This window comes from Equus asinus, chromosome 10, assembly GCF_041296235.1.
Source record: "Equus asinus isolate D_3611 breed Donkey chromosome 10, EquAss-T2T_v2, whole genome shotgun sequence".
Lineage (NCBI taxonomy): Eukaryota > Metazoa > Chordata > Mammalia > Perissodactyla > Equidae > Equus > Equus asinus.
Genome location: NC_091799.1, coordinates 67,832,606 through 67,855,575, shown reverse-complemented (window position 1 = coordinate 67,855,575; position 22,970 = coordinate 67,832,606). Strand labels below are relative to the sequence as shown.

The 22,970-nt window shown below is 35.6% G+C and overlaps 1 protein-coding gene across 10 annotated transcripts in view; it reads right to left on the bottom strand.

Annotated features, from left to right (window-relative positions):
• Positions 1-576: 576 nt before the first annotated feature.
• SLC38A9 (solute carrier family 38 member 9) overlaps positions 577-22,970 on the bottom strand; it is a 105,948-nt gene continuing 83,554 nt past the window's right edge. For 8 of the 10 annotated variants that reach the window (XM_044771697.2, XM_014860343.3, XM_014860349.3 and 5 more), the window contains 4 exons: positions 10,464-10,577; positions 8,601-8,749; positions 4,080-4,169; positions 577-2,872 (listed from right to left, as the gene is read on the bottom strand). In XM_044771697.2, the coding sequence (XP_044627632.1) occupies positions 2,707-2,872; positions 4,080-4,169; positions 8,601-8,749; positions 10,464-10,577 (519 nt within the window). In that variant the 3' untranslated portion in view covers positions 577-2,706. Of the gene's footprint in view, positions 2,873-4,079; positions 4,170-8,541; positions 8,750-10,463; positions 10,578-22,970 lie in introns of all 10 variants that reach the window. The other 2 variants (XR_001401176.3, XR_011506472.1) reach the window with 1 other exon arrangement.

The window sequence follows — 22,970 nt, the reverse complement described above, 5'->3', positions numbered from 1 at the left end:
ATTACCTAACAAGACATTTCTCAGAGGGTATCTCTGTCATCAAGTGACACATGACTGTATTTGCAAAATATACTTCATGTAAATAAAGTGAATATTTCCCTTTATTCCCTTTCTGTGTGTAAATTTATTCGTTACTCCAATATATTTTTTGGGTGTGATGACAAAACTCATTTTGGATGATCGTCCACAGGTGTCAAATGTCAAAGGGCATTTTTTTGTCCTTTATGGTTTAGTATTAGCAGACCATATATTCATCCAGAGCCTTTCTAAGGAAGTCTTCTCTAAATAAGCTATTTTAAATTTTATAATGTCTTCAGTTGTGTGTTAAATGAGCTAAATTCAAAGAAACTAAGGTTAACCACATTACAGCAAAAAGTGAAATAAATTTAAAGAAAATTCAAAGAGATGACGGTCGAGAAAGTCTAAAATTAATTGTAATGGGATCTGAATGAGTTCATCTCTCATCATTCTAAAGTCTGAGGCAGGACATACACACTCACACACACAGTTTTCTGGCCGAGCCAAATAAGAGTCCAAAGGAGTCAGTTTTGTGAAAAGAAACTTAAGAACACAAGGTCACTCAGCATAAGTTTAACGTAGGATTTTGGAAGTTCTAAATTATCAAGTCTTTTAAAGAAAACAAACAGCAAACATCCACGTTACTTTACAGTTTAGTAAATAATGCGTTTGTTGTCATATTTACCTTGATCATTAAATGCAGAAAAATACATCAAATCACTTTTCCATGTGTTAAACCATTCAAGTACATTATTGAAAAGAGGCAATGAAAACTCTCTCTGAAGTTTTGAAAGACAATGGAGGCAACCAGGGATACACAGGGATTAAGCCTAGATCTCTCAAGGAGCTGTCTAACTTTTGATTCCTATGTCTCTGACTGAATAGAACTCTGAAGTCATAAGATGCAGGGGCTCCCAAGCACAGAGAAACACTTTCTCCATGCATTATACTCCCGTGCTAAGAGAGGTTAACACAGGGATCCACACACCTAACGCAGAATTTTCCAATTAACCTAACTTATACCAGTAGTTTCTGCTAACAAAAACTTTCAAGACTGTCTCCATCAATAAATATAACTAAGTTCAAAAGGCTATCAGTGCATATTAAAGTTTTTAGAGATGAAAGGACATGACATCCAAGATTGGCTTTAAAATATTTCAGTGGAAAAGGGGACAGGTGATGCAAATGCAGCAAAGTCTTAAAATTACTAAATTTAGGGCATAGGTATATGGGGGGTTTATCATATTATTTTCTCTACTTTTGTGTATGCTTGAGAATTTTCATGAGACTTTTTAGAAAAGAGCTTTAGGAAATATAGTTCATCAATATAGCAATGAGTCTATGGACTGGACAGAAAGCTTTGCTGAAAGAAATTACAGCTGGTCTCGAATCTGGCACTCTTTACTAGGTTCAAAAAAATCATTTCACCTGTCTTTCTCAGAGGAAAGAAAGAACACAAATCCACACCCTATCCTGGGATGTGGGATGTGTAATGTTTAATGTTAGCTTAAAATTGGAGAAATCTAACTTTTCCAGCTGAACACAGAGGCTGTATTACATGGAAGACATGGATTTGGATTCCAGTTTAGTTTTCAGCTTTAAAGAAAGAGGACAGTGTTAACTCCAAGAATTCAGATTCCCTAATCCTTTTCTCAGATCCAAGGAGTTTTTCTTATGGGGATTTAACCTCTATCCTTCTATTTACAGAAGTAAGGGGGGCGGTCTCCTTCTGGAAGTCATACCTCAAACAAAATTAATTCTTTCCTGTGGTGAAGAAACCACTTTCACTCCCAGAGAATATACTGGAAGGGAGGCCACTTCTCCATTCCCTTTATCCCCTGTAGGGCCTCATGTATGCCTCTCTGTTATGCTTCCTACACTCTTCCCCATTGGTCCTGTCATGACATCCTATGCAATGCTCAGGGACCCAAATAGCAAAAGAACCCCTCTGGACCTACGGGGATAATCATACTTATTCCTATGCAAAAATATGTCTGTGGAACCTATAATTTTGACCTAAGTCACTGGTACTAGATTAGAAACAAAAGGAGTCTGACAGCAACAAGCTGTCCTAGTTCATTTATTTTGCCTAAGTTTCATGACCATGGGGCCTGTACTCACATTTTTTTCTTTTCTTTTCTTTTTTAAAAATAGAGATTAAGGACTCAGGTAAGAATTCACTCTATAAACACTGGAGACTTCTTTTTAAAAATGAGGTATTTGGTTTACTATCCCAAACAGTACAGGTTTGGGCAAACTGCAAAAATGGTCTAGCAAGTAACAAAATGAAACTGAATATTCTGAAACATAAAACAGAAATAGGATCTGGCAATACATTGCTCTGACACCCTGAGAATCTTTATTGTAGCTAAAATAAGCCCACCCACCTTATATCTCTAAAAGCAAAACCCAGCATGACTTTTCCTAAGAGCACATATTTCTACTCAGGAAAGACGAGAATGAAGAGGCGAGTGAAAATGAAAAAGGTAAAGAGACTAACATTATTATTGCCTCTCTCGCCACTCTAATCAAATTTACTTATTAATGAACCACTATTCCCTTGTTTTCAAATTATCTTAGGAAAACATTTAGAGTTACAGCAAGAACAGCACTTACAAGTGAATTTATATGGAACTGTTGTCAAAGTTCAAAATACCATGAAAGATCTTGAGAAGACAGTTGAGTATTTCACATAAAAAACTGAACAATCAGGTTAGCCAGGCCCAAAATGATGATGAAAACGTGAAAGATTAATTTAGGCCACGTCAGACGCTCTTCTTGGTAGAGGGAAATGATATAGATGAGAGATGGATATATGAATACAAAGGCCAGGCCACATGCTGCTCCTGAATATCTGCAAAATAAAACCTTTTGGGTTAATATTCATCTTGCATTTTGCTTTTCCTGATTTACAATTAAGGTACATTTAGTACAGTTTAAACCCTCATCAGTTTGGTATTGCAACAAAATTATTTTTGATTCATTTGTTGTTGACATAAAGCATTTGAGTTTAAAACTTATTTTACTTGCTAAGTTAATATAAAATATTATTTCCTGTTCATCTTTATAGCATCTGCTTGACAAAGAGTTTTTTATTCATCTCTCAAATCTCCATAGTCCCTCTGTGTCTCAGTGATTACGGCAACTTCCTCAGAAACATCTGGAGAAAGGCTTCCTATCTTTGATCTTTTGTAAACTAATTACACATTCTGAGTTTTTGAAGGACTGCTAGCATCTGCTTAAGAATGAGAACAGATGAGTGTCTCTGTGGCATTCAGCATAATTATCAAAGATAATAAAAATATCTAAACATGAGACTGACAGAAGAACCTGTCCTTTCTTCTCCCTTTCTCTATACTCAGCTTTCTTAAAGAAGAGCTCAAGAGGAACTTGTAAATCCATTATATTCAATAAGCACCAGGCTAATAATCTCCCTTTTGTTTCTTGTTACTTTCTTAGGTAAGGGTCTTCCAAAAAGTGACTCAGCTCTGCTGTCTATAGGTTAAGAAAGAGACAGCACAATTCTAAACCCCAGTCTCTCATGAGAATATGAGGTCACAACTTTATTCCCAATCTACTCAAGCTATCACAACGTTTTTAGAGAAAGGATATTAAGGAGAGACCCGTCTGGGATCTAAACTCTTACTTTCTGACTACAACTGGCACTGAATATGTTCATAAGGAGAAACAGATTAAGAAAGTTACGACACAGCCTTGACATATAAGACACCTCTCAGATACCTCAAGAAGTTATATACTATATATTACAAATAACTTTTTATTTTGGATAAAGAGAAAGGAATACAGTGGAAAATGAGGAGAAAAAGAGAAAGGGAAAGGTGCCTAAAACTAAGGAATAAAGGGGCTTCTGGAGTCAAGACTTAACAGAAATGGAAGATAATGAGCACCTTTACTGAACCAGGGAATTACATCTGAATGTTACCAGTGTTAAATACTTACAGGAATTTCATACAATTAAATTAAAACAACAATAACAACAACAGGGAAAGCATAAGAATAAAGACCACATCTGAAGGGGCACAGTTCTCTTAAAGTAGTACCTTATGATTCCTCCTATGTTTGGGTAGAAACAGGCCATGATCACTCCAGCTCCCACAATAATGAGATTAAGAACCAGCACGTGCAGAATGCTAGAAGTCGAGGAGAGAGTTTGGAGGAAAGAAGAAATATAAAAACAGGCAAATTATAACCATTAATATGAGACTAAAATTCATTAACATCTTTAAAATGAGAATGTCTTAAACTTGACAGTAAAATCACAGGAAAAATGCTGCTGATGGGACAGTGACACTGGCCCTTTTGTTCAATTATGTAAATAGGTTAAATTTCACAGGAGAAAACTAGCAGGGTATATCAGAGTTCACACTCTGATCCATAATTCCATTTGGAATATCTTAAGAAAATAATCAAAACCATGAAAAAAGCTATTAACCTAAAGACGTGTAGAAAAAGCAGAAGTATCCTAGATACACAGCAAGGTAACAATTTACTTGGTGGAATATATGAAAATTAACTTATTGTTGTTACTTAGATGGTAAAAATCCATCCAGGCACCTTGGGAAAATGCTAGCTAGGTTTTTACTACACAAGAAAATCTGAAAACATTTAAAAAAATATCACAAGGAAATACACTGAAAAGGCAGTAGTGATTGTGTTACAATTTGTGATTTGGGGTAATTTTCCCTCTTTTCTAATTTTAACAAATTTTCTATATTTTATGTTTTTTGTACAGTGTTTATTTTACTTTTATAATTAGAGAAATAAATTATATTAAAGGAAAGGCACAATGGGCAGGTTTTTATCTTTCAGATTCAGCCACTTAAAGTCATTCAGTATTTACCATGAATAGAATATCTACTAAACACTTGAACTAGATGTTAACAATTCAAGGTTTGAGATCAATTTTGGACACAAATAAAAATAATGTAGATGGAATTTGATGCTCAAGAAATAATTCCATTTCTCAAAAAAATGATTCTCAAAAGCCAAATTTACACCTCAAAGCAACCTTTTGAGCCCAAGTTATCAGAGGTTAATTAATCCCAGGTACAATCCCAGGACAAAATTAAAAATAAGGAAAATTTTTTACACAAATAAGTGGTTAGTCATATATCCTGATGAATTAGAGAGATATTCAGGCTTCCGGATCTTACTATTTATCCAGAAACTCCAACCTTAAAATTGCTTAAAAGCTTTGGGACATTGGCTGGGCCTCTGTTATTTCTGTATTGTAAAAGGAAACAACTTTGTCTATTTTCCAGAGTAGAGGTTCTCAAAGTATAACCACAAACCCCAGGGAAGTTCCCAATACCCTTTCAGGAAGTCCCTGAGGTAAAAATTATTTTCATAATCATACAAGACATTCCTTGCTTTGCAAAAACAATGGTGGATAAGACTGCTGGCCCTATAGCATGGATAGAGGCAGGTGCACCTATCTGTGTGCTTTGCTGTATTCTTTACTGCCAACACTCTCGGGAAAAAAAAAAGCTTTATTAAAAATTGTCTTTAATAAAGGAGTAAAAGTGATTAGTTTTATTAAATCCCACATGCTTTGAACACACATCTTTTTAATGTTCTGTGTGATCAAATAGGAAGCACATAAAAAAGCATGTCAGGTGCATACTGAAGCACAATGGTTGTCTTGAGGACAAGTACTTGTGCCACTGAGATGGAGGGCAACCCAGCGTTTTCCCCAAGGAACACTATTGTCACTTGAAAGGGAGACAAACTATAGTACTTTAGACTTGGGTATTTGACAGACATTTTCTTGAAAATGAATGGTATGAGCTTGTCACTTCAAGGAAAACAATTGGTAGTATGTGTTGCCAATGATAAAATTTGAACTTTCAAGCAAAAATTAGAATTTTTGAGAGCTTGACAGTTTTCCAATATTTAAAGACTTTTATAATGAAATTGGTGGTGATATTAATCAATATGGGTTTTGATATTATACAATGAAAGTATGTCCATATTTGGAAGATCTGCAGACCTTAGTGAACCAATATTTTCCAAATGACTAAACATGGTGTACAAAACTATGTGTGGGTAAAAGATCCAAAGTGTAAGATAGACCAAAGGGTTTTAATGTAACTGAGTTTCAGATTCACCTTTTTTTTTTTAAGTAAGACTGGCTCGGAGCTAACCTCTGTTGCTGATCTTCCTCGTTTTTTGTTCCCTCCCCAAAGCCCCAGTACATAGTTGTATATCCTAGTTGTAAGTCATTCTAGTTCTTCTATGTGAGATGCCACCATCGCATGACTTGATGAGTAGTGCACAGGTCCATGCCCTGGATCGAACTGACAAACATCGGGCCGCGAAAGCAGAGCACACAAACCTAACCAATCGGCCACGGGGCTGGCCCCTAGATTCATCTAACTTTTAAGAAACTACTACCTGTCAAGGTTTGGCATAGTATCAAAGAAGAATACCCAAAATTATCTGAAAAGGTTATTAAAAGTACTTCTGTTTCCAATGTGTCTATGTGAGGGTGGATTATTTTCAGATATTTAAATGAAAGCAACATTACAACAGGTTGAATGCAGAAGAAGATAGGAGAATCCAATTATCTATTAATAAATCAGACATTAAAGAGTTTTGAAAATGTAAAACAATTTTTTTGGAAATAGCTATTTTTCATTAATGTTATTTATGTTAAGTGATGGTTTTATTGCTTTTTAAAATAAATTAATAAATATTTCAAAAATTCTGTTTTAAGTTTTCATATGTTAAATATTGATAGAAACAACCCACACAAACTAAAGTCCCTGGGGGTCCTCAAAAACTTTAAGAGTGAAGAGGGGTCTTGAGACCAAAAAGTATGCTCCAAAGTATGCAGCCTGTAGAGTACTTTTATCTGTAGGATAAACGACAGTGTGTTCTTGGTGGTAGGGGAAGAAACGTAATGTTAACACAAAAAGGAAATTCCAGACTTTTTCCAAGAAGAAAAAACATCCTAACAGCCAACATTATGCAAAATAATGGCAGAAAACAGGAATAATGCATTCACCTAGAATTTTTTTCTTCCGTTACTTCACAATGTTTATTTTATTTTGGTGAACGTTAATACAGCACAGGGTATAAACATAACAGAAATCTTACATTTACTGAAATCTAATCTTCTAGATGAGCAATGTTAGAACTGTAGCTGCTGCTACTGTCAATGCTAGAGACCTGGTAACTCTTGACTTGCTTTTAAAAGTTTTATGTTTTTGTGGTGCAGTGGTCAAGTTCACATGCTCTGCTTCAGTGGCCCAGGGTTTGCCGGTTTGGATCCCAGGTGTGGACCTACAGACTGCTTATCAAGCCATGCTGTGGCAGGTGTCCACATATTAAAAAATAGACGAAAATGGGCACAGATGTTAGCTTAGGGCCACTCCTCCTCAGCAAAAAGAGGAGGACTGGAGGCAGTTGTCAGCTCAGGGCTAGTCTTCCTCAAAAAAAAAAAAAGGTTGGGGCAGGCCAGGTGGCACAGCGGTTAAGTTTGCATGCTCCACTTTGGCAGCTGGGGGTTCACTGGTTCCCATCCCGGGTGCAGACCTACACACCACTTGTCAAGCTATGCTGTGGCAGGCATCCTACGTATAAAGTAGAGGAAGACAGGCACAGATTTTAGCTCAGGGCCAGTCTTCCTCAGCAAAAAGGAGGAGGATTGGCAGCAGATGTTAGCTTAGGGCAAATCTTCCTCAAAAAAAAAAAAGTTTTATATTTTTAAACCAACATATTTATAACTATTTATTTAATGAGGGGACAGAATCAATTCACTTTAGACAAGAATTGATTAAGACAATTTATTTAGTTGGTTACTGTAAATGTAATTTTTTTCAAATTTTATCCAAAAGTTTTCTTCATTTGAGATCATTTATTCCCAATAAAACAGTTTAGGACTAGGCACTTTTTACTAGAAGGAATCTGTAATAAAATTTAACATAAGAATAGGAGTTAACCAGGGGTCTCCAATGAAGTTTCAGGGAAACCCTGAAGCATAATATGGAAATTTCTCTTGGAGGAGGGTGACAAGCTTTGAACAAATTTTCAAAAGGACTCATAACTCCTCCATCATCAATAAGAGACTAAAAATTACAGTAGTAGTTACAGAAGCAAATAAGAATTTAAACTTGTTATATATCTCACTTTCAATTCTAAACAACTATTATTTACGTAAAAATGCATAAATGTTAATAAATATACAAGTAAATATCAATAATCAATAATTAAAATAAAAGTTGCATCTCATTAGCAATACATTAGTAACACAGGTACTATATACTATTAACTTCTTGGCAATGAGTAGATTACTAGGAACAAAATCATAAGATAAATATAACTGGTATCAGACCTAATATAACTACACTGGATGGAATTAACTTTAAATCATTCTAGACTAGGGAGTGGCTTCTATTTTTAAAGCTCTTCGGGGAAAAGAACACTAATGATCTATCCTTAGCAACCATTTTCATTAGGCAAATTTTTATAGCAAAAGGATCAGTCACATTTTAAACTGACCTGTTTGCACAGTCATTTGTTGCTTGGCACATCTTGCTGGTCAAGAGAAGAGCCCTTACCTAGGATAAATGTCACCGAAGATATGGCCCAATAGCTGGACACGAGCCAAGTAGCCTAGCAGTGGGTACACAGTCATCATCTGGAACAGCAGGAATATCCTTGCAATGAAGGACAGGATGTCACTGCTGGGGAAGTTGTCTAAAAAATTCTAATCCAAGAAAGATAATGAAGTCACGTTAAAAATCAAATTCAATATATACAAATTTATAAAATGGAATGCCTTTTGTTTAGTTTAAACATAAGTGCCAGTCAAATTGTGGTTTGTGGACTGGTGCCCGTCCATGAACTGCTTATTAACTATTATTCTTCAATGAGCTAAGTACAGAAATTCAAAGTAAGTGTTTAGAAACATTTATAAAAATTTGACATTGCCACATTTTTATTTTATTTTACAAAAGTGTCAATCTGTAATTTATTTGACATTAAAACAAGAACAAAGAAAACCTTGTTCTTTACCAAGATAGTTTGAGAATCACTGCTCTACAAGTTTCAAACATAAATGTACTTTATATATTTAAATGGCTAATTTCAGAGTCTCATGCTCTACTGACTGAGCTAGCTGGGCGACCACTAAGTGGCTAATTTAATTCAATGCTTTTTCATCCTCACTAGTTCTCTTCCTTTTCTTTCTCTGAAGCATTTGCAGCACTTTCAAAGTAAAGACTACAGAATAACGTGAGAGTATGCCTATCACCTAGTATCATGATTATTTACAGTCTTATTTACAGTCTACCACTTATTATTTACAGACATTATTTACAGCCTATCACTAAATAGAAAAGGATTCATTCCTATTTCTTTTCATGATTCTTTTCTCCACTTTAGTTTGGCACCTTAAAAAAATTAATCACTCAGAATTGTTTTTTTTTTCTTTTCAAATACAAATACCACAGATATTCCCATTCCCAGGGGAGTGGGCTTTATATGCGATTGTTCACATCAGGGGAATTTTCAGCAAACATTTGGCTGCCAAAGAACTTCTGGAATCAAGGAAATCAAGAGAAGAAAATTTCGAGCCATCATAACAGCAGTAAATCAAATGTTTTTCTCTTATAAAGATGAGAACATTATTAACACTATTATGCTGAAAGAATATTTATAATTCATCCATAATAAATCACAGGGCAGATTCCACCACTCTATAAGAGGAATTTCTTCTGACTAGAGGGAAAGTCACCAGTGAAACGCTATTTTTTGTGAGATATTCTTCAGGCACATTAAACTAAGAGACTATACTATTCCTAAGTTTATCATAGGTCAAATCAAATAAAATATTACTTATGGCACCCTTTTAGTAAAAGAATTTCTTTCATTCTTTCTGTCTCTCCCTCTCTCTTTTTAACAGCCAAATAGTAGTCTTTCCTTGTTTTACTGCCTGCCACGCAGTACCAAAATGGGTGCCAGAGCTATCATTAGGGACTGACGAACTAAGACGCCAGGACATTTTTTTATGCAGGACATTTCTAGATCGGGGCTTCAGAAAATAAGGAAGTTGAATGTATTCTTAGTGGAGGTTTTATTTTCATGACTATCACTAGTAACAGTTTTCCACACAAAGGGAAATACTATGCATATAATAGGAATCATTTACTTGAGCACCACAAGGTGCCAGCATGCAGTATGTTTTCTCAAGGGTCCATCTAAAAATCTATGGCATATGCTTCATACCACTTAATGGAAGAGGAAATTGAAGTTCAGGAAGGATGGGAAAGGTGCCTATATTTCCCCAAGTAGAGTAAATAGTAGAGATGGTATCCAAACCCAGGACTGTCTGGTATTACAACTTGCTACTGTATCACGCTGCCCACTCCGCAGACAGGAGGGTGTAAACAGTCACACGAAGAGGATAGGCAGTGCCTTACCTGCTCTATACAATCTTTGGATAATGGTGGTGAAGGAAACGAAGCAAAAACCAGGACTCCAATATACAGATAAGTTAATGTCACCAGCATATAAGCAATGGACAAGTCCCTCACCTGTAAACAGAGAATAAAATTTCCACAATATTGAATAAATTTGCAGTAAGTCAGTCTGCCTCAATAGGCTAAATAAGAAGAGACAAATACGTAAATACAAGACAACTTTTTGCTGTGTGTGTGTTTTTGTGTATGTATTTTTAGGTAACCAATCTGTTCACAAAAAGTAGTTAAAACACAATTCACAGATTTTACAATTAGTCTGACAATTAAAAAAAAAAATATTCTGGAGTATGTACACTAAGCTACCTGTTGGGAGACTTAGTAAGTTAACATAAATGGTGGTTTAACATGATTGAAATTCTGACAATTTTAAAGGTAATTTATTTACCAAATTAAAAAATATTTAACTAAAATAATAAAGTTAAAGGACAACAAAAAAGCAAGAGTAAGCCACCTTCGGTAGGACCTACAGAATTTTAAAAAATTTTCTTTGAGTAAATTAACTTTTTAAATCATCAAAGCATGCCTAGACCAAAAGAGATTGGTACATATTAAAATATATTTAATAAAGAAGGAGAGCTAGTTAAAGAGCAGATAGTAAGCAGGTATTAAAGACAAGTTTATCAAAGCTAAACAGTAAACAAAAGGAAATCCAAAGGCAGCTGTTCAAACAGCTGCACAATGTTATTACTGGAATCAGCAAACAAATGCAGAACATTAAATAAAGTGGATTGCTTTCTTCCACTGCTGTTCCCACCCTGCCAACCTCCTATCCCCATGCAAAGTAAAAAGCTCCAAGATATGTGATGCAGCCAGCTGTCAGATCCAAACAGAACAGATCCCACAGCTCAAAAATCTGCTCTCCATCACCACTAAAGTTATGGCCAAACAATTCAGCACAACTGAATTATGGCAATAAGCCTATTCATTTTTCATTTAAACACAAATTACTTTGAAAGCTAAGAAAACAGATAAGAACAAAAGTATATACAATTTTATTTTAGTTGCTAATGCAAAAAGAAAACTGGACATTTGGTATTAGGGAACATTTCTGATTTTTTGACAACTTTCCTCCTTAAATGGACTAGAGCAACAGCAGAGAATTATAAACTTGAACGTTGATAAACTCACTTAAAAAGCAAGCAACGAACTAAGAGAAATCCTAAGGTCAGATCTAAGTTGACAATAGCTTGAAAATAAACCAGGGATTCCATACTCTAAAGTGGATAGTGGATAGGCTTATAGGAGCTACAGGAATCTGGATAACGCAGATTGGTTCCAGCCTTCTCAAAGAACTTCTAATTACTTAGGGTTGAGGAAGGAGAGGCTGACCAAACCTCCAAGGGGTTTCAAAGTCTCTCCTCTTTAGTTCATGACACTCTAGGGCCCATCTCAGAGAGACTTCAGGCATCCCTAGGGTTGACTCATGGTTTTGTGTAGGATGAACAGAAATGAACCAGGCAATTCTTATTTTAATACCAAAGGGTAGTAGTCTCCCACTATGATGTTTGAAAGTCATTCTACCCTCAACCTACTCAATGCCGCTCAAGAACAGAGGTAGTCTTGTAAAATGCAAAACCTCGGGATGCCAAAACAGCTGTGTCAGAGAGAGCTATATATAAAGAGGAACAGCTACCATTACACGGACAGTCTTTACCCTATATACCACCTGATGACCACATTATTTTGGTCAAGCTTCCAGAAATATGTGGTACCTTAGCAAACTTTGGGGAAAACCTGGTGAAGATGAAAAGGCTAAGATGCAAGTGCTTCCCAATAAGATAATTTCCCCTTCTGCTTCCCTGTTCTTACAGCATTGTATACATATCTGAAATACTGCATCAATTACACTGTACTGTAACTGTTAGTAATCTTTATTACAAAAGTAATCTATGTTTATGATCTGAAGGATTGTGCTGTTTTTTTTCTTAAAGATTGGCACCTGAGCTAACAACTGTTGCCAATCTTTTTTTTTTTTTTTTTGTGGATTGTAAGTGGAAAGAAAATGTCCCTCAACACCTAAAAAGCAGCCAAGGTTAATAGTTCTTGTATCATGTTAGTATTTTAATTTTTCTGTATGTGAGTTGGTCCATATCACTAAGACTATGAGATCCCTGAGGACAGGAACTGAGTCTTTTCATCTTTATCCCCAACACCCAGGGCAACACTTGGCGCATAGTAGGAACTCAGTAAGTGTAGATAAAAAATAATAACCATGATGGGCACAATTCTTAAGTACTTCTAGGTGCTGGCTCTGTGCTAAGCACATTACAAGTATTATCTCATTTAATGTAGGTACAATCACTTTCTTCATTTTATAGATGAGTAAACTAGTGCAGCAAGATTACAAAACTTGTTTATGGTTAGAAAGTGAGTAGCTGGTGAAGTCAATATTCAAACCGAAGACTTTCTGGCTACAAACGGCATGCCCTTAGTTAGCCACAACTGGAGAAATGGAGAAATGACCAGTCTGTAATGCATTTGTGTCACAGTTAATAACAATAAAGAAAACAGTGAAAGAGGGCTAACAAGTTACAAGTAACAAAGGATACGACAGAGTATACACATGGATGCAAGAGAAATACTAAAATCAGAAAAGTTCTATTTCATAGTAGTCCAAATGTACATTCAATAGAACTAGGTCAAGAGTTGCATATCTATTTTCATCTGAAAATACTCTAATGAGCAGAAATGATGTTTTAATATAAAAGCAGCTGAGGTTTAGCATGATCCTGGGAAACATGCCACCTATGAATAGCATCCACACATGTGGGTTTTGCTATTCTCTGGCTTGAAAACAAGCCATCACTGTACTAGGCCTCGAGATATAGCCTCTTAAAAGTCCATTAAATAGAAAAGGGTGGAAAAATGCTAGCTTTTAAAAATGAGGCTCAAAGTAAAAAATATACTTACAAAGAGGCACAAGAGATAATATGAACTGGTAATGTGTCAAGAATCTTATACATTAATTAGGCTACCTACTCTGCCTCATGAATAAGCAATGGCTGGCAGGGCTGATTAAAGGACTAATGACAGGAAGAATGCCAATTCAGAATGAGGACTGGGTTTACAATGGGGCACAAGTGGGTCTGGAAGCACATTCTGTTTCTCAAATATGGTTTAGAATTTGTTCCATGTACTGTTCACAGTGACAATACTATCCAGTGGAGCATTTACTAACAAAAATGACAGAAACCGACCACACAGACCTACCCCAAACACGTACAGAAAAACTTCTGCTGACGTATAGTTAAGGAAACCACACAGATTTATATTAAGAAGCAAAAAGTCAATAACAAATTAAGATATAAGGCATCTCAAATCATTTTTAAAGAACTAAGCAGGGTACAAAACTAAATAAACAGGCAAAACAAAATTTAAAAAGCACTGTATAGGTTCTGATTCAAACATGATGAGGAAATACCAAGAGGTTAGTCCAATATCCAGGGTGGGTATAGAGACTCTGTATTTTGATAATAAGGAATAAGTTGGATGATCTTCAACTTTTCAACTTTTTCTTTTGTTTTTGGTAAGGTATGCCTTACTAAGGAATAGAAATATCTGTTTACTTATACATAATAAAAATTATGTTCAGTGAAAAAAAACCCCATGAAGTTAAGTTGAACTTGGAAGACCTAGGAAATCTGATCACTATATCTGTTTAGGAACCTCACTGTTCTCCTCCTTCACAAATGTCTTTAGATCCAAGTCCAACTGCGGTTTACATAGCAGAGAACAAGGCCTTTTCTATTCTTTTGTCTTCTTGTCTAGTTTCAAGTCTTTGCCTACTGAGCTCTGAGTGAGTAACCCAACATCAACATTAAGAATTCAGAGTCCCTGAAATGAAAACACTAATTCAAAAAGATATATGCACCCTTATGTTCATTGCAGCACTGTTTACAACAGCCAAGATACGGAAGCAGCCTAAGTGTCTATCACTAGATGAATGGATAAAGATGGGGTGTACACACACACACACACACAATGGAACACTACTCAGCCATAAAAAAGAACAGAATCTTGCCATTTGCAAAAACATGGATGCACCTAGAAGGTATTATGGTAACTGAAATAAGCTAGACAGACAAATACCTTATGATTTCACTTATATGTGGAATCTAAAAAACAAAACGAACAAATAAAGCAAAACAGAAACAGACTCACAGATACAGAGAATAAACTCACAGATAGAGAAAAAGCCCCTCTGATGGCTGCCAGAGGGGACAGGGGTGGTGGGATGGGTGAAACAGGTGAAGGAGATTAGAGGTACAAACTTCCAGTCATAAAATAAATAAGTCATGGAGATGTAATGTACAGCATAGGAGATATAGTCAGTAACACTGTAATAACTTTGTATGGTGACAGATAGTAACTAGAAATATCGTGGTGATCAATTCATAATGTATAAAAATATCAAATTACCATGTTGTACACCTAAAGCTAATGTAGTATTGTATGTCAACTATACTTCAATGAAAAAATTGAGTCCCTGAGAAGCTTCACATTTCTGACTTAAATATCAAGAAAATATTACATCATGATATCAACAAGACTTCTAAGAGTCAAATTACTTACTGAAACTTGTTGAAAAGTATAATCATTAAAAAGTTAAATGACAGTTTTTCTCAGAACATAGGAACCATGTAGCTTAATTTACACAAATATATAAGCCCATTTCAGTATAATCAAAAGGAGAGTGTATATATTTACGTGAATTGAAAGTGTTTAGAATTTTGCTGGCACATAGTTCTTCATAAATGTTAGCTTTATTATTAGTAATTATTGATATTTTAAGCAGTAAACATGAAGTATAACTGATTTTTTGAAAGCTAGACCATACATCATACCCTAATTTCAATTAAGACAGTAAGAAAACATCATCCATTTAAACTTTTACTTTTAAGCCTTTGCTGTTTTTTTGCTTGTTCGTTTTTGCTTTTCTTCTTATGCATTTAATTAAATTAATTTATTTTTTATTGTGGTAACATTGGTTTATAACATTATATAAATTTCAGGTGTACATCATTATATTTCAATTCCTGTGTAGATTACATCATGTTCACCAACCAAAGACTAATTTATAATCCATCACCACACACATGTGCCTGACCACCCCTTTCACCCTCCTCCCTCCCTTCTTCCCCTCTGGTAAACACCAATCCAATCTGTTTCTATGAGTTTGTTGTTGTTTTTATCTTCTACTTATGAGTGAGATCATAAGGTATTTGACTTTCTCCCTCTGACTTACTTCATTTAGCATAATATCCTCAAGGTCCATCCATGTTGTCAGGGAATGGCCAGATTTCGTCATTTCTTACGGCCAAGTCCTATTCCATTGTGTATATATACCACATCTTCTTTATCCATTTGTCCCTTGATGGGCACCCAGGTTGCTTCCAAGTCTTGGCTATCGTGAATAATGGTGTGATGAACACAGGGGTACATGAATCTACACATTCGTGTTTTCATATTCTTTGGATCAGTATCCAGCAGTGGAATAGCTGGATTGTATGGTGGTTCTTAATTTTTTGAAGAATCTCCATACTGTTTCCCACAGCAGCTGCACCAGTTTGCACTCCTACCAGCAGCGTACTCCTACCACATCCTCTCCAACACTTATTTCCTCTCCTGCTAATTATAGCCATTCTGACTACAGTGAGGTGATATCTCATAGTAGTTTTGATTTCCATTTCCCTTATAGTTAATGATGTTTTCATGTGCCTGTTGGCCATCTGTATATCTTCCTTGGAGAAATGTCTCTTCAGATCTTTTGCTCATTTTTTAAGTGGAGTGTTGGGTTTTTTTGTTGTTGAGATGTATGAGTTCTTTGTGTATTTTGGATAAAAGCCCTTATCAGATATATGGTTTGCAAATATCTTCTCCCAATTGTTAGGTTGTCTTTTTGTTTTGTTGATGGTTTCCTTTACTGTGCAGAAGCTTTTTAGTTTATGTAGTCCAACTGTTTATTTTTTCTATTGTTTCCCTTGCCGGGTCAGACATAGCACTTGAAAATATACTGCTAAGACTGATGTCAAAGAGCATATTGCCTGGGGCTGGCCCCATGGTTAGGTTCGTGCGCTCTGCTTCAACAGCCCAGTGTTTCGCGGTTCTAGTCCTGGGCGCGGACATGGCACTGTTGACCAAGCCACGCTGTGGCGGTGTCCCGCATGCCGCAACTCGAAGGACCCACAACTAAAAGTACACAACTATGTATCCGGGGGCTTTGGGAGAAAAAGGAAAAAATAAAATCTTAAAAAAAACCCATAAAAAAAAGCATATTGCCTATGTTTTCTTCTAGAAGTTTCATGGTTTCAGGTCTTACACTCAAGTCTTTAATCCATTTTGAGTTAACTTTTGTGTATGGTGTAAGATAAGGGTCTACTTTCATTCTGTCCAGTTTTCCCAGCACCACTTATTGAAGAGACTTTCCTTTCTCCATTGTATGTTCTCAGCTCCCTTGTTGAAAATTAGCTGTCCACAGATGTGAGGGTTTATTTCTGGGCTTTCAATTCTGTTCCATTGATCTATGTGTCTGTTTTTGTGCCAGCACCATGTTGTTTCAGCTACTATAGCTTTGTAATATATTTTGAAATCAGGGAGTGTGATACCTCCAGCTTTGCTCTTTTTTTTCTCAGGATTCCTTTGGCTATTTGGGCTCTTTTGTTGTTCCATATAAATTTAGGATTCTTTGTTCTATTTCTGTGAAAAACATTGTTAGAACTTTGATAGGGGTTGCATTGAATCTGTAGATTGCTTTAGGAGGTACGGACATTTTAACTATGTTAATTCTTCCAATCCATGAGCATGGAGTATCTTTCCATTTCTTTGTGATTTCTTCAATTTCTTTAACAATGTTTTATAGTTTTCAGTGTACAGATCTTCCACCTCAATGGTTAAGTTTATTCCTAGGTATTTTATTCTTTTTGTTGCAATTGTAAATGGGATTGTATTTTTTATTTCTCTTTCTGCTATTTCGTTTTAGTGTATAGAAATGCAATTGATTTTTGTATATTGATTTTGTATCCTGCAACTTTACCATGTTCATTTATTATTTCTAAAAGTTTTTTAGTGGATTCTTTAGAGTTTTCTATATATAAAATCATGTCATCTGCAAATAATAACAGTTTCACTTCTTCCTTTCCAATTTGGATCCCTTTTCTTTCTTTTTCTTGCCTGATTGCTCTGGCTAAAACTTTCAATACTATGTTAAATAAGAGTGATGAAAGTGGGCATCCTCATCTGGTTCCTGTTCCTAGAGGGCTAGCTTTCAGTTTTTCTCCATTGAGAATGATATCAGTTGTGGGTTTCTCATTTATGGCCTTTATTATGTGGGGGTACTTTCCTTCTCTACCCATTTTATTCAGAATTTTTATCATAAATGGATGCTGTATCTTGTCAAATGCTTTCTCTGCATCTATTGAGATGATTCTGATTTTTATTCTTCATTTTATTAATGTGGTGTATCACGTTGATTGATTTGCGGATGTTGAACCAAATCTGCATCCCTGGAATCAATCCCACTTGATCATGGTGTATGGTCTTTTTAATGTATTGTTGTATTTGATTTGCTAGTATTTTGTTGAGGACTTTTGCATGGATGTTCATCTGTGATACTGGCCTGTAATTTTCTTTTTTTGTGTTGTCCTTGTCTGATTTTGGTATCAGGGTAATGTTGGCTTTGTAGAATGAGTTAGGAAGCTTCCCCTCCTCTTTAATTTTTTGGAAGAGTTTGAGAAGCATTGGCATTAAGTCTTCTTTGAATGTTTGGTAGAAATTCACCAGGGAAGCCGTCTGGTCCTGGACTTTTATTTTTTGGGACATTTTTGATTACTGTTTCGATTTCCTTACTGGTGTGTGGTTTATTCAAATTCTCTATTTTTTTTGATCCCGTTTTGGAAAGTTGTATGATTCTAAGAATTTATTCATTTCTTCTAGATTATCCAAGTTGTTGGCATATACCTTTTCATAGTACTCTCTTATAATCTTTTCGTATTTCTCAGGTGTCTGTTTTAATTTCTCTTCTTTCATTTCTGATTTTATTTATTTGAGCCTTCACTCTTTTCTTCTTGGTGAGTCTAGCTAAAGGTTTGTCAATTTTGTTTATCTTTTCAAAGAACCAGCTCTTCGTTTCACTGACTTTTTTCTATTGTTATTATTAGTCTCTATTTCATTTATTTCTGCTCTCATTTTTATTATTTTCTTCCTTCTACTGATTTTGGGTAAGACTGTGTTTTTCAAATATTTTCCACAAGCAACAAAAGTTAAGTCAAATTTCATTAGCTAAACCTCACATACTAGTTCTATAAAGTGCTGGTCCTAAAACTCAGTAGAAACAAGAACTCATTTTATGGTATTTACATAAGAAACACAGATTTTGAGGCCCACTTTGTGTTCTAGTAAGAAAGGCAGAGACTCTTCCTACCATCCCTGGGGGACTATGAACTGAAACATCCATCTCTCTATCCAGTCCTCAGCTTCTCACACTGGGGAAAGCACACCTCCAGACAAACTGGTGTGAATTTCCAGAAAAGCAATTCTACTTAAGAATTTTAGGGAACAAAAAGTTAAGTACAGACAGTTTTCTCTTTTTATGGTAGTATGAGACTGTAAAAATGCCTGGACACCTCTTTGAGGAAGAGGCAGTGCAGCTGCAGTACAGCTGGGGTCCACCTGCTCCTGCTCCTGCCTCACTGCTGTTCGCTCTCACCCAGGAACAAGCTGGTCAGGAAGGTATGCTGCAGCAATAGCTTACAGATACTGGAAGGACACCTGCAAAATCAGAGGTGGTGGCTCACTGAATGAGAATTACTCCAACCAATCGTAATGTAAAATCTCTGCAGAAGGTACATGCTGACTTGATCAGAGGCACAAAGGACAAGAATCTCAAAATGAAAGGACAAATTCAAATGTCTACCAAGACTCTGAGAGTTGCTATAAGAAAAACTCCTTGTGGAGAAGATTCTAAGACTCTAGATTTTCCAAAGTCGTTCCAGATGAGGATCCACAAGCGACTCACTGAGTTGCACAGTCCTCCAGAGATTGTCAAGCAGATTACTTCCATCTGAACTGAGTGGTTGAAATCAGCATTGCAGATACTTATATCAACTATTTTAATAAACTATCAATTGTTTAAAAAAATGACTGTGTAACATGATCATAAAAATCAATGGGAAAAATTATGATTTTCCATGATGTTTAGAAATTTTTATCAAAACATTAAAAACTCTTTCACTGCCAGTTATAAACATATAAGGACATGAAAAAAATAGTAAAACTAATATTTATTTACTAATTTAAAACATCAGAAACACTGAGAATTAGTGTTTAATTTCTTTGTAAAAACTTACCACGAGTTTTGAACTGTGCTTCCTCCTTTTCATGGTATAATTACGATATAGAGCAAGCATTTTTTCCATGCCTTGGTTAGTTGTCATACTCCTTTCCTCTTAGTTTGCACTAGCTTCCAACATTTCCTCCTGTGTGTTTTCAATGTTGTGAGGAATCTCTGAGAATTCTTTCAATGTGAAGTTCTTTGACAGTGTCACTTTCTTTGGGACATCTTCATTCTTTTCATCGCAATCATTTTTCTCATTTATATTGATAAGTTCACCTTCCCTAAAATCCTCTGGCTGCATATCTAGAGTCTCTTGAACAGCAGCAGTGCCAACGTTTCCACCATAGATATTTCTTGTACGACATTTCTTGTACGACTTTGTTTGATTCAAATTTCATTTCTAGCATTATCACTTTTTGTTTCCTTGTTGCACTTTCACCTTTATTTGCCAATTCCCTCTTTTGATGTCTATTTTTGCAAAATATTGTGTGGATTTACCACTGGGCAACAAGGAGGCAACTCAACTATCTGCTTTGCAGTCTGTGTGTAAAGTGAACAACAGATGTGTAGTGACCAATCACTGACAAATTTTGAAAGAAGTGATGTGATTTGTAACTAATTATGACATGCATCTGTTATTTATGTAGTGATCTGTGAACTCAAGGGCTAGTAGCTATTATTTTATTGCAAGTACTTGTAGTTCAGATCCTATGGTAACTGAAATTTGAACCATGTTGTTAGGGAGGACTAATGTAATTTAACTAAACCATAGTAACTGAAATTCATGGATATAGGAGCTGTGAAAAGTGAGATCTGCTTGTAATTTAACTCATTATTTTATTATTATTATTACTATTTTACTGATTTTTCTCCCCAAATCCCCCCAGTACATAGTTGTATATTTTAGTTGTGGGTCTTTCTAGTTGTGACATGTGGGATGCCGCTTCGACAAGGCCTGATGAGCAGTGCCATGTCTGCCCCCAGGATGCGAACTGGCAAAATCCTGGGCCGCTGAAGCGGAGCACATGAACTTAACCACTCGGCCACAGGGCTGGCCCCAACTCATTATTTTAAGACTGCTTTCTAGTAAGACAAACTAATGATGAACACAATAAAATACGCATGAGTGTTTAAGATAAAACATGAGACTTCATTGAGATTGTGTTTTTCATCCCCAGATTCCCAGGTACACAAGGTGTTCTCCTCTGTCATTAAGGAAACTTTGGTGGCAAAATTTGAGAAGCACAGCCTTATGAATAGAATGGTTCAATACATGAGAATCCCAATTCACAAAATGGGTTTCTAGGGTACTTGGTCTAAGTTGGCATAAGAGAGCAGTTGATTAGGATATATAGGTGACTTAGTTCGCATCAAGGTATCTTCTATTAGTGACATATGCACTATTTCTTGTGAAGATGAAATGGATATTTTCGATATATTTCTCTAAACTTCCTAAAATTTGGAGTACGCAGCTTAGTTCAAGTGGCAATGAGTCAGGGAATTTGTGAAGGAGTAGGAAACGATTTAGAGGTAAAGGGTATGAAGTATGTCCTCAATTTTCAAAGTTCCAAATGTTTACTTAGGATAAGTAAGATTTTCTTCCTAGTCCCTCAAAAGATTTAAAACTGTTTATGATAAAAGTATAAGTACAATAAGATAAACATTCCCAAGATAAAAACCAAATCTAAAGTGCGGGGGTGGGGGACGACAAAAACTCTAAAAATATATTTTGCCTAAGAAAAGGTATAGCAAATGCTAAGGGAACTTAATCCTTCTGTCTTCCAAAAGTCATGGCAAAAACAGAAACAAGAATAGTTATATGACCCTTATTGTCAAATAATAAGAATGGGTTCGTTAAGAGAAACTTTTCCCTAGACTTGAAAACAGAGAAAAATTTCTCTCCACAGTCTTTGTATAAAGGATGGTGAGCAGTTTAACAAGCATATTCCAATTATGGTTCTTATAAAACAATAAAGCAACATTGTACACATGGCTTTCTTGTATACCATAAACCCATGGTGATGAGCCACTTTTAACATTAAAATCTAGTACAGTGATGAGAGAAGAGAGAAAGAAAGAAGGGAAGTGATTCAGTTATGTATTTTTCTGGCAATCTAACTTGTTACCATCATAGGAAGAAATCTTAGAGAAGAGTTAATATGTTCTCATTGTAAAGCAAGTTTAAAGGCACTAGAAAGAATGTGAAGGAGAAGACAGTCTCTCCTGTTAACAGAAAGATCCAGTCTGTAAACGTCGGGAGAGAAAGGGTAAGAGGGGTATAGAAACTAAAAATCTCTAGCCCCCTCTATACACCAGAGCATGTTAAACATTTTTCCTATTTTATAATATTTAATTATGATTAAAACCCTGAGAGGTAGTTATCAAATAATGCTGTTTTTACACATGAAGAAAATAAAATATGTTTGGAAAATCCAGATTTACTCAATTCCAGCTCCATTCACAGGTAACATGTCAGATGTGTTACCAGGTAATAGTAAAGACAAAAACAGAAGAGCTTGACTTACATTCTTGGTCTAATTTGAGAGCTAACTTCCTTCTACTTAGAAAGATTTTTCCCTGCATAACGCTGCTGCAAAACATCATTTGAAGCCGTCTCAGAAGCCCCAGGCACAGTGAATTCTTCCTTCTCTTGTATTCAGTAACAATTGTATAAACCACCATTAGAGCTTCATCATGATTTTTGTTTACATGGTTAGGAGTTATCAAATTGGGTTCAAAATCTGCAGACATGGCCACAAGTAACTGGTTAACTCTTCTACTTGCTTTGGGTTAGGTGTGCTCTTCTTTTGCCAGTGTCTTAATGTAGAAGGTTAGGTTATTGATTTAAGATATTTCTTCTTTAATGTTGGCATTTTACAGCTATAAATGTCCCTCTAAGCACTGCTTTAGCTGCATCCCACAAGTTGTGGTATGTTGTGTCTTCATTTTCAGTAATCTCAAAGTATTTTCTCATTTTTCTTGTAATTTCTTCTTTGATCTATCGGTTATTTAGGAGTAAGTTGTTTAATTTCCACATTTTGTCAATTTCCCAAAGTAATTTCTGTTATTGATTTCTACCTTCATAGTTGTTAAAAAACATACTTGGTGTGATTTCA